This window comes from Adiantum capillus-veneris, chromosome 28, assembly GCF_014529385.1.
Source record: "Adiantum capillus-veneris isolate H3 chromosome 28, ASM1452938v2, whole genome shotgun sequence".
NCBI classification, from domain to species: domain Eukaryota; kingdom Viridiplantae; phylum Streptophyta; class Polypodiopsida; order Polypodiales; family Pteridaceae; genus Adiantum; species Adiantum capillus-veneris.
This window is the reverse complement of record NC_140958.1, coordinates 90204671-90220228: the sequence shown is the minus strand read 5'-3', so window position 1 is coordinate 90220228 and position 15558 is coordinate 90204671. Positions and strand designations below refer to the sequence as shown.

At 44.5% G+C, this 15558-nt stretch overlaps 1 protein-coding gene across 3 annotated transcripts in view; it reads left to right on the top strand.

Moving 5' to 3' along the window:
• The first annotated feature begins 4936 nt into the window (after window positions 1-4936).
• Window positions 4937-15558, top strand: part of LOC147420872 (Amidase family protein) — a 51233-nt gene continuing 40611 nt past the window's right edge. The window contains exon 1 of one of the 3 annotated variants that reach the window (XR_015187051.1): window positions 4937-5602. Coding sequence is in view for 2 of the 3 variants with exons in the window: in XM_086505133.1 (XP_086361259.1) it covers window positions 5027-5602 (576 nt within the window). In the remaining variant the exon portion in view is untranslated. The remainder of the gene's footprint in view (window positions 5603-15558) is intronic. The other 2 variants (XM_086505133.1, XM_086505132.1) reach the window with 2 other exon arrangements.

The window sequence follows — 15558 nt, the reverse complement described above, 5'->3', positions numbered from 1 at the left end:
AAGAGCGCTAATAAATAACCGCGTATAAACACACCATTAGCTGTGCTACTTAGAGTGCTCATAAACCATGATACATTACGACATATGTTTTAGTATCAATTTGGAAAATTTTGTCAGCGGTAAAACATGACTCGCTTCACATTCTCCTTAACCGTAGGTAGAGGATGAATAGTAGAGTGTGGTATTCGAGTACTTCGGGACCCAGAGCTACCAATTGCCGTGTCATAAAATATAATATCTAACTTTACCAAATGATTTCTCATATTAAACTGATCATTTAATTTGGGAGAATAAACGGGAAGAATAGAGACATGTGCTTCTAGACCTGTCTCAGCAAGGGACCAAAAGGAGAGATGGTTGCATCTCAATAAGGGTCCAAAAGGAGATTGTCTACCGAAGAGCAATGTGTAATAAGTGCTTCTAGACTTATCTCAATAGGGGACCAAGAGGAGAGATGGTTACATCTCAATAGGGGTCCAAAAGGAAATTGTCTACCAAAGAGCAATGTGTAATAAGTGCTTCTAAACTTATCTCAACAGGGGACCAAGAGGAGAGATGGTTACTTCTCAATAGGGGTCCAAAAGGAGATTGTCTACCAAAGAGCAATGTGTAATAAGTGCTTCTAGAATTATCTCAACAAGGGACCAAAAGGAGATCTCAATAGGGCTCCAAAAGGAGATTGTCTACCAAAGAGCAATGTGTAATAAGTGCTTCTAAACTTATCTCAACAGGGGACCAAGAGGAGAGATGGTTACTCTCAATAGGGGTCCAAAAGGAGATATTCTATCAAAGAGCAACGTGCATCTAATGGAGCTTAAAAGACCTTAGGGTTAGCTTCATTAAAGACCTCCAAAGGTTAGTGTTAAAAGTCTTTAGACCTAGGACCTTAGGCAAGCTAGGACTGAGCTTGAGGTGGGAACCCAACCCAAGCTTGAGGTGCTTGTCATGCTTCCTGACTAAGGTGCTTGAGGTGCTTATCATGCTTGGTGACCAAGGTGCTTTAGGTGCTTTTTGTGCTTGCTGACTAAGGCACTTGCGGTGCTTGTAGTGCTTGCTGAGTAAGGTGCTTGTCATGCTTGATGAGGAAGGTGCTTGAGAAGCTTCCCATGCATGGGGGGTAAGGTGCTTGAGTCAAAAAGAGACCCTACAAAGGAGGGGTAAAGCCCCAAAGTTAGGGGAATCTATTCTCAAGGGGCACGTGGACACATGTCAAGATCTCCCTATGCTTAGCCACATGGTGTGCTTGAATCCTATTGGCTTGACTAAAGAGGGTTCCAATAAGCTTCTAGTTCAATTCAACAAATATCTAGATATTTTCAAGCTCTCTCTCTCAAAGAGGTAAGGAGGACACTTGTCCTAATGCTACCGATGTTGCTTGAAATGCATTATGCATGTGATTGACTAGGCTAAGAGGAGTCCAATGAGTTTCAAGCTTGAGCTACAAGGAAGGGGTGTGCTTGGGGGTATACACTCTCTCACACGCTCATTTTTCACACATTCTCACTTGGTGAAAGTGGAGGAACTCCATCTCCTTCTCGAAGCTTGTTGAGAAATGAGAGCCTACACCAACACTCTTGGCTAAGGAATGCAAATCCAACCAAGAGCCATGCTTCAATGCTTAAGCTTGTCATCTTCTCCATGTTCATTACTATGATATTATGTATGCTAGCAAGAAGAGTGATATAAGTGAGAAACTATTTCTTTCTCCTATAAATGTTCTTCTTCCTCTTCCCTACCCTTATTCCCCGCTAGCTCTCTCCACCTTTGAAGGTGTTTGAGGCCGAGGATGGTTAGTGCTTTCTACAAAGTCTATGTTATGCTCATGATGCTTGAAGCTTTCCATCTTCATAGCATCACCAAGGTCGCAAGGAACACAAAGATTTTATTATACCAAGTCTCTCTTTATGGGTGAATCGATAATATAAAAGCCTATTGGAGGGGTAACCGGCTCCACATAAATCAAGTCCTCAACTGTTGTCAAGTTCTCTAATTCTCTCTCTCTCTCTTGCAAAAGTATTGTTCATGCCAAGTTAATTAAGTATAGTTGTTATGTTGTTACCTCTAATTAAGTTCACCCTCTATGTTCTCAAAGTAGTCTCACAAAAATGCTCTTTTTAATTTTCCTAATTCCGCTATTCTCAAAGTTCATAGGCCATTTCCATTACATTGGTATCAGAGCTATTGGTTTCTCTTTTGTTGCTTAAGAAGAGAGGTCCTTAAGTTGTCCATGAAAGATTGGGCATGTTTATTGCAATAGGGTAAGTGAGACAAGGATCTATTATCTTGGTTGAGAAGGACTTAGTTCGAGGTACACCGTTGGAAACTATAGTCTTAATAATGGAGTCTCTCAGGGCTTGCCTTTGGCTTAACCATTATTGAGCTACTAGCAAGCTCAACCGTAACTATATGAAAAAAACCCATCAAACGAGTGGCATGTACATGTGCACACCATAAGCCATATCCTTTTTATCAAAGAGGATAACAAATATCTCAACAAAATTTAAGTCTTTTTCATAAAATGAAGCTAAAAGAATGCTATCAAATACCTAGGTCTACAAAGAGCTTAGGATTTATATCAAAAGAATTGCCAGTTTCTTAAATCATGTCAACAAGCACATCATCACAAGATATGTGAACAAGTCACAAGGATGATGGAAGAATTAAAAATCGGTCACCACTAGTAATCCTGGGGGGTCCACTGTATAATCATGGTAATATACCACATGAGTTCAACAAAAGGGGTTTTTTCTTTAAGCAATTTAACAAAGATAGGTTAACAAGAGGGGGTTTTTTAATCCAGTTTGGAAAAAAACCCATTCATTCATAAAAAAATGAGGGGTTTACCTATTCATGTCAACGTTTTAACAAAGGAGTTTTTGAATACCATGCAAACACATGTTATATAGGGGGGTTCCTAATAGTGGACCCCCCAAGCTAGTAATCGATATGATCCTCCAAAAAGCTTACATGTATTCCAACATGATTGCAAAGGTAAAAGTCAAATTCAATAAGGTGACAGATCCTTGAGTCAACCACAATACCTATTCCAAGATTGATTCAACAACAAAACTCTATGGAAATAGATACAAGGCACAATCTGAAGGTTTGGGAAGAAGAGTCTATGCTGCATGAACACACCTAGTAAAATGTTTCCACTATTGTCTGTGGTGCGCTTGTCGCTATGGTTATTTGCAAATAGTTGAGTATGGTGATGCTTTTGAACAACTACAAAGGTGACCAGAGGATGATAGTTCGGTTCCAATGAAGCACACTCCTAGAAATTGTTGAAGATGTGCATTACATCACTGTGAGAAAAAAAAAACTATAATTGACTTTCTAGCTCGCAATACAATGTTGCAAAGATCACTTGAAATTTTTGGAAAGCTTTATTCTTAGCCATAGGAACCCAATTGGCCTTTAGTACTACTTAGATCCTATGGTGACCCTACCTTGCGAATGGCCCAATTCATGTAGCTATACCTAATAGAACTGCCCTTCACTCACTCCGTCCTTGATAACGAGATAATAAAACTGAAGTAAGGATGTACCCGAGAAAATCAAAATGAGTGTTCTTAGCATCTTCATGGCGCTTGTAGAAGATAATTTGTAGAGGTTTCTCACCGGTTGCTCAACGAAAAGAAATCAACAATTCCGTGCAAAATTGAATCTCGAAGGACTCATCATGCCAGATATAAGGTGGTCCATCGATCAAAGCTAGTACACACATACATACATGCTGAGCGAAGAAGAGTTTACAATACACACATGATGTATATGTAAAACCCTAATTCATAGCCTCCCAAGAAGAAGGCAACGAGCATGCAGTTCTTTCTCTCATCTCCTAACTCTTGAGTCTCGAGTTGCATCTGCACATGTAGTGCGTAGGGAGCTTAGGCTGAGAAGGTGCCTCCTATTGGCATCTACACGAAGTGTTTTGCTTCTCCAATTGCCTTGTGCACGAAGTGCTCCAGCAATGCCAACAATCAACCCCCCCCCCCCCCCCCCCCCCCCCCCCCCCCCCCCTCTTCTCTCTCATCTTTCTCAGTAAAGGGTCTTGAAGCCCACAATTTGAACAAAGGGGTGCCTTGGAAGCGCACACGTAGTTTCTCAAAATAGCAAGTGCCATATGGGTGAGTGAAAATTGAGTCCACACTTTTGTACTAAATCATCTAATCGTTGCTATAGCAACTGCCTCCGAGAGTCCCAACAAATTATTTTTAGACTCCATCACCAAGCCCTCATTGTGGCCATCCACCGTCCACCATAGCCTGAGGTACCTTTCGTGTGCTGTGAGTGAGTGAGGAGGACTATGGCCAACTCGCTATGTCCCACCTTCTCCACCTTCACTAGGCGCTCTCCAATCAACTTCTACAAGCACCCATACTCCTACCCCTTCCTCTGCACCTGTCGCTACACCACGTAGGCCTACACACAAAATTGAATCTTGAAGGAGTCATCATGCCGGATCTAAGGTGGTCCATCGATCAAAGCTAGTACACACAAGTACACACATAGTTGTCAGGAGTGAAGAAGAATATACAATACGCACATGATATATATGTAAAACCCTAATTCATAGTCGCCCAAGAAGAAGGCAATTATCACGTAGTTCTTTCTCTCATCTCCTAGCTCTTGAGTCTTGAGTTGCATCTAGACATGTGGTGCGCAGGGAGCTCAGGCCTCCTATTGGCATCTACACGAAGTGCTCCGCGCAATGCCAACAATCCCCCCCCCCCCCTCTCTCTCTCTCTCTCTCTCTCTCTCTCTCAGGAAAGGGTCTTGAAGCCCACAATCAAAACAAAGGGGTAGCGCACACGTAATTTCTCAAAATAGCAAGTGCCATATGGGCGAGCGAAAATTGACGCCACACTTTTGTAGGAAATCATCTAATCGTTGCTATAGCAACTGCCTTAGGCAATGCCAACAAATTAATTTTACACTCCATCACCAAGTCCTCATTGTGGCCATCCACCGTCCACCATAGCCTGAGGTACCTTTCGTGTGCTGTGAGTGAGTGAGGAGGACTATGGCCAACTCGCTATGTCCCGCCTTCTCCACCTTCACCAGGCGCTCTCCAATCAACTTCTACAAGCACCCATACTCCTACCCCTTCCTCTGCACCTGCAGCTACACCACGCAGGCCTACACGCAGAAAACATCTCCTTCGAATGTTCTTCTCTCTGAAGCGCCCACGAGGCCTCACTCCGAGATTCTCAGAATTAGAGAGTCTCTTCTGTCTCGAGAAAAGACTGCTGTAGAGATTACTGATGATTACCTCTCCAGACTCAAAGAGCGAGAGCCCAAGATCAAGAGCTTTTTGTACATCTCTGAACATGCCCTGCAAGAGGCAGAACAGCTGGACAAGATGATTGCAGCAAAAGCTCCACTTGGACCTCTATCTGGTGTTCCTTTTGGTGTAAAAGACAACCTGTGCAGCATTGACATGCCATCTACAGGAGGCTCAAAGATCCTTGAAAACTATCGGCCTCCTTTCGATGCAACATCTGTGCGCAAAATGAAAGAAGCAGGTGCGTTGGCACTTGGAAAGACCAATCTTGATGAGTTTGGGATGGGCAGCTCAACAGAGAGCTCTGCATTTCAGGTTACAACCAGTTGAGGCTTGCTACATAACAATGATTGAATTGCATCTTTGCATTTCCTATCAAGGCTAGTTGCGTGCATTTGTTTTGTACGCTTAAAGTCATCACCAAATTTTGGCCTTTTTCTGCTGGGGCAAAATTTTGGAGTCCTAACCTGTTAATGCTCCACGGGTTATCATCCTCACTGGATTTTTTTTAGTGTTGCTGCCACCAAGCTTTTATCCAAAGTAGTGCCACTTCATGCAGGAGATGCTGAATCGACTTGTATGCATTGTAAGTAGCATGGGCTAGGAATAAAGGGTAGCTTTTTGTAAGACCACATGAATTAACAATTAAAACGTTATTCACTAGGATCAACTCCGGATGAGGTTGTGAGGGACCAGGGTGATGGAGCAAACCAAGATGACTTACAGTTTGTTGCCTTTACTGGAACAAATTTGATGGGAAATCTGATAGTTTAATGCTGCTACATGTTGACATTGGGTCTATGATAGGTAGGTTGTGAAGCTGAATTATGCGAGAAGGCTTATGTAGGGTATCCATACGAAATTTTCTGATTCAAACGCCATTTAGCCATGAAAAGACTAATTGTCCATCCTTAGTCTGGATAAGTGCTCGTGCGTAGGTCGAGCTTGGCGAAGTTGTGAGGGTGAAGGAGCCCTAGAAGATGGGTTGCTGCTCGTTTGCCTTAATCCTCATGAGCTATAGATTTGTTAAATTTTTTGTCATTGAAATGAGGGGATTGGTGGTTAAGAGAAGGTTGGGAAGAAGGGTGGACGGATTGGTAGTGAGATGGATGCCGAGAGGGTGTTGGAGATATGTCATCGACAATGGCCATGCATATGTATTTTTATCCCTTTTCTGCCCATTTATTAGCTTTTTAGCTGATGTGGCACATTTTTAGTTGAGGTAGCTCATTTATTAGCTTTTTATGCCACTTGTCATTATTTACGATTTGGCAGTTTATTAGAGGTGCCCCCTTTTTAAAGAGCTCTAGGTCACTTGATAGGTATGCCATTGACCCCTTGCCCCTCATTCTCATTATCTATTTGTATGAGCATTGTCTTGAGTTATCGAGTTATTGCTCTCTCTCTCTCTCTCTCTCTCTCTCTCTCTCTCTCTCTCTCTCTCTCTCTCTGTGTGTGTGTGTGTGTGTGTGTGTGTGCTATGCACAAGAGACACCAAAAATCCAGATGTTGGGTAAAAGTGTAAAATTCCCATAAAATGAAAAAAAATGGCAACACCCAAATTTGCACCCAAAATGAGCCGACCAAACTGTAAGTGTCTACCATGCATCCTAGATGCAATGCAGGGGGTGGCTAGCCGGAGAAAACCACTAGCCATACAAAAGTGCCAAAAACTATGAAGCAATGGGGGATGAAACACCCCCACTCAACACGTGTTGTTGATACAACACATCGAAGCCAAAGGTGTGATGACAAAGTGTTAAGAGGCTTGGATGGACACTCGAAGTGAGAAATTAATAGCAACACACAAGCAAAAACTACCAAATCTCCTTCTGACGAACATCAAGAGTAAGTTCCGAAACTAGAATCAAGTGTTCTTCTATTTTTGCCACATAGGATGAGACATATGGAATAATTGAATCTCATGGAATATATTTCTTTAGCCAAGAAATATGAAATATTGGATGAATCTTTCCCCATGGTGGTGGAGGTTCAAGTCTGTAACCAACTGTAGAATACTTCTTCAAAGGACCGTAATATTTGGGCCGTAACTTAGGAAAGATAGACCTCAATGTCTTATTGTCACGTGCACATCTAACCCTATGTGCATGTGGACAAGGTACTTCATGACAAGGGTTCAATTAGCTTAGGAAGTGTTCTATCACCTTTGTGAGTCTGTTCGCAGACCGTGCATGTCCTGACACTTAGAGTAGTTGCATTTCCTCTGGTTGCACACAGTATGATCATCAGATTACAGTCAGTACCCATCAAGAGCATTTTACATTGCATAGAACGTATTTTCACTATTTTAGTCATTCTTCACTTATTATTATTAAGTGACTTTGTTGGGAAACTGGGTAGGGCAATTTGGCTAAGTCAATATATAAAAAAAGCTAGCGCTAGCAATTTTTGGTAGAAGAGGCAGCAGATAGCATCTGGCAGTGCACCTTCTCCGACAAGGGAACCTAGCGTTTTCAGCCACAAGGACCAGCCAACGTTTTTCCTTGCAGATCAGCCTGGAGTTTTCAACAGTAACAGATCAGCACTAGCGTTTTTGTAGATCACATGACAGCCTGACGCTTTTGCAGATTGCAACACAATCTAGCGTTTTGTAGATTCCCGGTGACAGTTCAGCTCATAGCATCAGCGTTTTGCATTTTCAGCAGTTAGACTCCGCAGAACAGCCCCCAAACCTCGCAAATCTCACCTTCCTGCAGCAGATCCTCGCCGCACGGTCAAATTCAGCCAGTGTTTGCAGTTTCAGTCCGCTATTCGCAGATTTCAGCATCTGCGTTTTCAGCGCGTTGTCGTTGCATTGTCATCATCGCCGTCATCACCGACATAGAGTCAGAATTCAGCAGATACAAGATTTGCAGATTTCAGCCCTTAGCGTTTTTAGTTTTCAGCCTGTCTCATCATCGTCCTCATCGTCGGCAAGTCCATTGCATTGTAGAGATTTGTGCAATCAATAGTAGACCGCTCTCGCCATAGAGAGTGGGGCCTTCGGAGGAGGGTTTGACAACTTTTCTGGTGTCGTATTCTTCTCTCTCTATCTCTCAGTTCAGTACCTTCATTCACAGTGTCTGTCACAAACTGGTGACGTGGCTGCCCGGTACACACACATCCTCCCCGCAATGGACAGGCCGGAAATGATCTGAGATGTTAGAGGTGGCTGCCTGTACGGTAGCCCCGGAAACTGCGGAAAAACTTGCCACGTGGTAACTGTACGGATGCCTGCAAATCGCGGCGCAACTTGCGGCAGCTTGGCGCAGCTTTTGGTTGCTTTATTGGCTACGCAAGGAGATAGAGAGAAAGAGAGCTTTAATTTTTTAAGGCTTGCTTTTTTTTTTGCCAAGTATGGCTTGAGAGAGAGAAACCCCTCGTGCTTTATTTCTGAAGGCTTTTGATTTTCAGCTTTTGGGCTCTGCTTTTAGCATCCCTTGTAAACCTTTAAACAAGTGGGCAGGCCTCTCACTCTGCAGAGCATCTGGACGCAGAGTTTGAGAGTGAGCGCCTGCTTGCACTCTTGTACTTTGAACACAGATTAATACAAAAAGAAATACCGAAAGGGGCGCCAGTCTTGGGGGCCAATATCTCTAGGCATGGAACTCTGCCAGGCCAGTGTCGAATCAATTGTGAACTGTGAACTGTTTTGAAGTGATTATCTTAGGTGTCGTGGTAGATTCTCGACTTGGTGTGTCCAAGTCTGTTACAATGTCATTCACTTTGTTTGTGATCATTTGCACTCTCTCACTAAAGGAACGGAAGGCTCTCCCTTCCGTAAGTAAAAGGAACCCTTGAGCACAGTTCGGAGCACTCATCTTGAGCAAAGTTCAACATTTACTTCCGCTGCACTCATCCGATCCTTTTTACGCGGCAACTATGGCTTCAGGTAGAGATCGGCCGACTTCCTCTGCATCCGGAGATGCGGGAAGAGATCACAATGAAGATTCACGCAAGGAGTATGGCCCGCCTCGGCCTACTCAGGCGGAGCTCGAAGAGATAGAGCGTTGACGATCGATCGGCAATGCAACAAAGATATGCTTAATTTTGCGAAGGACCCAAAATTTGCAAAATATATGAGCCAGACTTCTTTCGATGAGGTGCACACACAATGGCGGCAGACCACAGAACCACCCCTCAAGAAACCTCCTACTCCTAGGATGTACACAGAACAAGAATTAGAAGAGGTGGTTGATGCACGAATTGCTCAGCTTTTTGATGCACAGAACAAGGCTAAAAAGCACGACAAAAGCAGAAGAAAGGCGCTGACTTCCCGGGTTATTTGGGTCGTCGGTCTATCGTTGAATTGGCAAGAAAGCAGAAGAAGCGTGTTCGATTTGAAGGAGTACCCAATTCTTCTTCTTCTTCTTCGAGTTCTTCTAGCTCCTCCGACTTGAGCGAAGAAGACAGAAAAGGCAAAAAGCGAAGCAAAAAGCAAAGCTCCGGGAAGGGCAAGAAAAAGGCAAAGAAGCCTAAATCTCGCCCCGTGGTTGATAGTTCTACAGAGGACTCGTCTTCAGATATTTCGGACTTTGACGACAACAACTTTTACGCAAAGAAGAAGAATTTTTATAAAGCCAACCAGTATGACTTTCTGGAAGACAAAAGCAAGAAAGTCAGAGAGTTTAAGGAAGGTGGATAGTCAATAAAATTTGACACTTTTTCTGGTTACAGAGATACGTCGAAGGCTTTGTCTTTTATACAGCAGTTTGACATAGCTTTCTCTGGAGGGCGTTACTCAGAGCACTCTAATATTCGGAAAGCTGCCTCTTGCTCGAACTTGGTGGTCCACGCTTCTACTAAACAAGACAGCGCCAGTTAAATGGCTGAAATTTAAGAGGCTTTTTATTCCTTCTTGGCTGACTCGAGAGTATGAACGCGACATACGAACTGCTTGGAACCATCTTTGGATAACCAAGAAAGATACAGTGGACGCTTATTGCGAGAGATTCCGGAGCTCTTTTCTACCCGCTTCTTTATTTAAGAAGATCTCGTTCAAGGAACAGTTTGAGTGGTTTACCTTGGGTCTTCCTACAGAGATCCGAGATCACTGCTTAGAACAAAAGTCAGCTTCCATTCAGGAGTTGATGAGTCATGCAAAACGGGGTTTTGCCATTCATTCAGGCAGTTTGACCTACCCCATAGATGAGATCATGACGCAATTTGCAAAGGGCGGAACAGACTTCGACAAATGAAAGTAGAAAGAGGAAGAGCAATCCAAAAAAGAAAGAAAAGGATGCACGACCCAAACTTACTCCTCAAGAGAGGGCTCGCTACATCAAGGAGGGGAAGTGCTTTGTATGCAGGAAAACTGGGCATATCTCCGCGAAGTGCCCGAAAAAGGCAGAGAAAGAACAGAACGACAAGGACGATGAGAGGCCTGAGAGTTCGAGAGCAGCTAAGGATCCTGGAAGAAAAGACGAGATGAAAACTAGACTGGTTCCAGATTGCGTGGGTACTGATCCCAGCACAATGGACGAGAGTACAGAAGTTTGTCGAGCTTGGGGCAAAGTAAAAGACCAAGAAGCCCTGATCTTCTTTGATGAAGGAGCCAAGGCCAACTTCATTTCACCGGAATTGGCGGCGCGGCTCTAGATCACTCCCGATCGGATGGGACCACTTGCAGAGGCAGTTCTAGCGGCACCCGGCAAGGACGTAGCCATTACACCTGTCATTGGCAAACTTCGGTTGCATTGTCGGGGGTATTTGGGGCATGAGGACTTTTACATAATGCCTTTGTAAGGCTATGATGTCCTCTTGGGAATTCCTTGGTACCACAAGAACAACGCCGTGGTCGACTATCATGCGAGGAAAGCGACATTGACCACAGAGAAGGGCAGAACCATTGTACTCGATGTAAAACTTAAGGGTGAGGATAGGACAAATATGTATGAACTTGATAAAGAACGCCAAGATTTTCTCCTCTCTCATGCCGATTGCTTCTCAGTGGGCCTGTGAGGCGAGCTACCACTCGCTCGTCCTGAAGATCATACTATTGATCTGATACCTGAAAGCACACCACTGAACGGGCCACCCTACCGTGTGAGCCGAGCCCAGAACGAAGAAATTATGAACCAAGTGAAAGACCTCTTCGGAAAGGGTCTTGTCCAGCCTAGTACTTCACCGTACTACTCTCCTGTGTTGTTGGTTTTGAAGAAAGATGGATCTTGGAGAATGTGCATCGATTATAGAGCTCTCAACAAAATCACCATCAAGAACAGATTTCCGATTTCTAGAATTGATGATATACTTGACCGACTTCAGGGATCCTCGTGCTTTAGCATGAAAAGTGGATATCATCAGATCCGAATTGCACCGAGAGATGTCTACAGGACAGCCTTTCGGACGACTTTTGGGTTATTTGAGTTTTTGGTGATGCCTTTTGGCTTAACCAATGCTCCTGAGACATTTAACTGGATGATGGATAGGATTTTTCGACAGTACAGACTATTTGTTGGCACTTTCTTTGACGACATCATTGTTTTCTCCAAGGATGAGGCAGAACATAGAGTACATTTGCTTCAAGTCTTTCAGGCACTACGAGATCACAAGTTGGTGATTAATGCGAAGAAAAGTGAATTTTTCCTACCTGAGATCCACCTTTTGGGACACATTCTCTCAGCAGCGGGAGTGCAAATCGATCCGGCCAAGATAGAGACTATCCATACTTGGCCCGATTTGAAGAATGTCCATGAAGTTAGAAGCTTCTTGGGATTGTGTTCGTACTACAGGCGGTTTATTAGAAAGTTTGCAGAGGTTGCTTCCCCTTTGCATATCTTGACACAGAAAGGAGTCCCTTTCTCGTGGGGACCCACAGAGGTGACTGCCTTTCAGACATTGAAAGAGAAATTGACTACGGGACCAGTTTTGACTTCGCCGGACTTGCATAAGTCATTTGATACTTGCAGAAGTCATTTGAACTTTGTGTTGATGTATGCTCGTGTGTGTGTGTGGTGTGTGTGTGTGTTGGGGAGCATATGTTAGTACCTAGTTCTACACCCACTATTGGGCACAGACGACGTTAGTGGGGATGTCGTGGTATTTAGTCAATACTATGCATGATGGAGCTGATGGTTATATTGTCTTGTGGATGACTACCATGGGGCTATACCTTGCACTTTCCTTCAAGGGTGAATCTGGGCTTATCCTGGATTCATCTAGGTATATATATTGTGATGCTTGTGGTCGTAGCTTGGGTGCGGTCTTAATGCAAGAAGGCCATGTCATTGCTTACGAGAGCCGATTGTTCTCAAGGCCGGAATTGACAGCACAGATTTATGAGAAAGAGCTTTTGGCGGTTATCCACGCTCTTACTCAGTGGTGGCACTACCTACTCGGAGCGGATTTTATTGTCTTTACAGACCATCAGAGTTTACGCTACTTCTTGTCACAGAAGCAACTATCGGAAATGCAGATGCGGTGGGCGAACATCTTGTCACAGTTTCACTTCCAGATTGTCCATGTGCAGGGTGGCAGATTCTTTGTCTCGGAAGCCGTTAGTTCTGGCTATTTCCTCAATACTTTTGTCTGTTTTGTAGGCGTAATCGAGGGCGATGACAATGCTTTTAAGAGGGGGGTATGTCACAAACTGGTGACATGGCTGCTCGGTACACACACATCCTCCCCGCAATGGACAGGCCGGAAATGATCCGAAATGCTGACGTGGCTGGCTGTACGGCAGCCCCGGAAATTGTGGAAAAACTTGCCACGTGGCAGCTTGTAAGGTGCAGCGGAATGAATGTTTGAACCTTGCTCAAGATGAGTGCTCCGAACTGTGCTCAAGGTTCGTTTTTCCTTAGGGAAGGAAGAGCCTTCCGTTCAGTGCAATGGGCACTAACAAAGTGATGAACACTGTGAATGAAGGTGCATGAGACTGAGAGATAGAGAAGAGAATACGACACTAGACGTAAAACCCTCCTCCGAAGGCCCCACTCTCTATGGCGAGAGTAGTCTGCTTATGATTGTACAAATCTCTACAATGCTTGGACTTGCCGACGATGTCGACGACGATGAGAGGGGCTGAAATCTGAAAACTATCAAGGGCTGAAATCTGCAAATCTTTATCTGCTGAATTCTTACTCTGTGTCGGGGACGATGTCGATGGCGACGATGCCACGACGACGTGCTGAAAACGCAGATGCTGAAAATCTGCGTTTTCCGGGCTGGAATTGTAAACTTCGATGGATCCCACCGTGCGGCGAGGAACTGCTGCGGGAAGCTGAGATCTGCGAGGTTTGGGACTTGATCTGCGAGTGCTAAAGTCTGAAAACTGAAACGGTGGTGGTTCTTGATGTTCCGTCGCGGTGAATCTGCAAAACGCTGGGGCTGATCTGCAAACCAAAAACGCTAGGGCTGATTTGAAGTCTTCGCTAGGGCTTTTGTTGGTTCTGCTGTTGCCTGATGTCTTGCAAATGCAAAACGCTAGGCTGATCTGTGGTTCTACTATCGCCGGGGATCCGCAAGTGCAAAAACGCTGGCTGATCTGGGGTCTTGATGCAAAACGATAGCCTCGTTGCTGTGTAGCAAAAACGCTAGGCCTTGTTGGGGGTTCTTGCTGAGAAGGTGCTTGTTGAACCAAAGCTCTTGCTGCCTCTTCTACCAGAAAGTGCTAACTTTGGTTTTCTTATATATTATCTTAGCCAATTTGCCCTACTTAGTTTCCAACAAAAGTCACTTAAAAATAATAAGTGAAAAATGTCAAAAATAGGGAAAATAGGTCTATGCAGTGTAAAAATGCTACTGATGGGATCTGATTAGAATGTGATGGTCATGCTGTGTGCAACCAAAGGATATGCATCTATTCTAAGTGTTTGGGCATGCACGGTCTGCGAACAGACTCACAAAGTGCCAGATCACTTCCTATTCTAGATTGACTTGATTGAATTGAACCCTGGTCATGCTGTAGCTTGTCCACGGACACATAGGGTTGGATGTGTCACGTGACATCCCCTCCTTTTCAAAGTGAGGTACTGATACCGAACTGTATGGCGTCGAGGGAGATCGCCAATAGCATCCAGAATCCTGGAAGGGACTCTTCGCCGGCCCACTCTGATGTTTGGGTCGTGCGATACTTGAACTTCATAATGACAATCTCCTTCCCCTCTCTCCTTCTCTCCGAGTCTCCGAGAGTCCGAGATTCCATAATCTCTAATATCTATGGCATCCCAAGATGGATCTGGAGCTTCTCTAAGCCTCCTCCTCCTCCTTCCTCCGGCCCTGCCCCGGCTTCTCAACCCCCTTCCTTCGCCAACTTCACATGGACATGGTGGAATGAGGTGATTGCTCCCAAGACCGGTGTTGGAGGTGGAAGCAAGCCATGGAAGTGCCCCCGTTGTGGCTACGAATACAACGGTTCCGTGAGAAGGTGCGAGCCCACTTCCTTGGGTATCAAGTTCAATTTTGCTTGCAAACGGTCTCGGATGAGGAGATTCGAGAAGCAAAAGCTTCTACACCTTGCGAAGACTCTTGAGGAGATCAATTGGGATCAAGAAGAATCGCAACAAGCGTCGCACGGTGAATATGAGGGAGATGACCATGGCGGCTTTCATTGTAGCGTCAACATCACCTTCTTCCGCATCATTTTGTGCATCAACGGGCAGCGATGGCGATTGCCCACCTCCACCCACTATCAACCCTTCATCCTCGTCTTTCCCTAATTCTCGTCCACCCAAGCAGCAAGCCACTCTTAGTTGGAAACTGGCCTTGAAAGAGGAGGTATATGTGCCATGGCAAGATTTTTCTACCACGACCGTAATGCTTTCAATGCGGCGCGGTAAGCTCAATAAGCTCTAATCTTTAGTTTTGAGTCTTGAGTGAAGAGTAGATACATTTGATGCTTATGACATATGTAGTATGTACAATTTACATCATTAATGTACACTTATTTTGTGACAATAGGTCTCCTTATTCTAAAGAAATGGCACAGAAGATGGGGGAGTTTGGACTCACATATGTGCCTCCCTCTTTGGAGAGCTTGGGCACAGCTCTTCTTGATAGGGAGAAGATGATTGTGGAGGCCGCATGTGCATCCACAAGGGCTTTATGGAAGAAGAATGGGGTATCCCTCATTGTGGATGGGTGGAGTCACCAGTGATACTTGTCGTCGCTCCATTCATGGAGTGGTGACATTCTTGGGGGGGGGATGTATTTTATTGTGTTAGGTGCAACGAAAGTGCTCAAATCTAGTACTCCGCATAATCACAAGGTTACTTTACTTCACTTGAAAAGAGAAACTGAATTGAAGATAATGAAGGAGAGAGAGGTAGAGA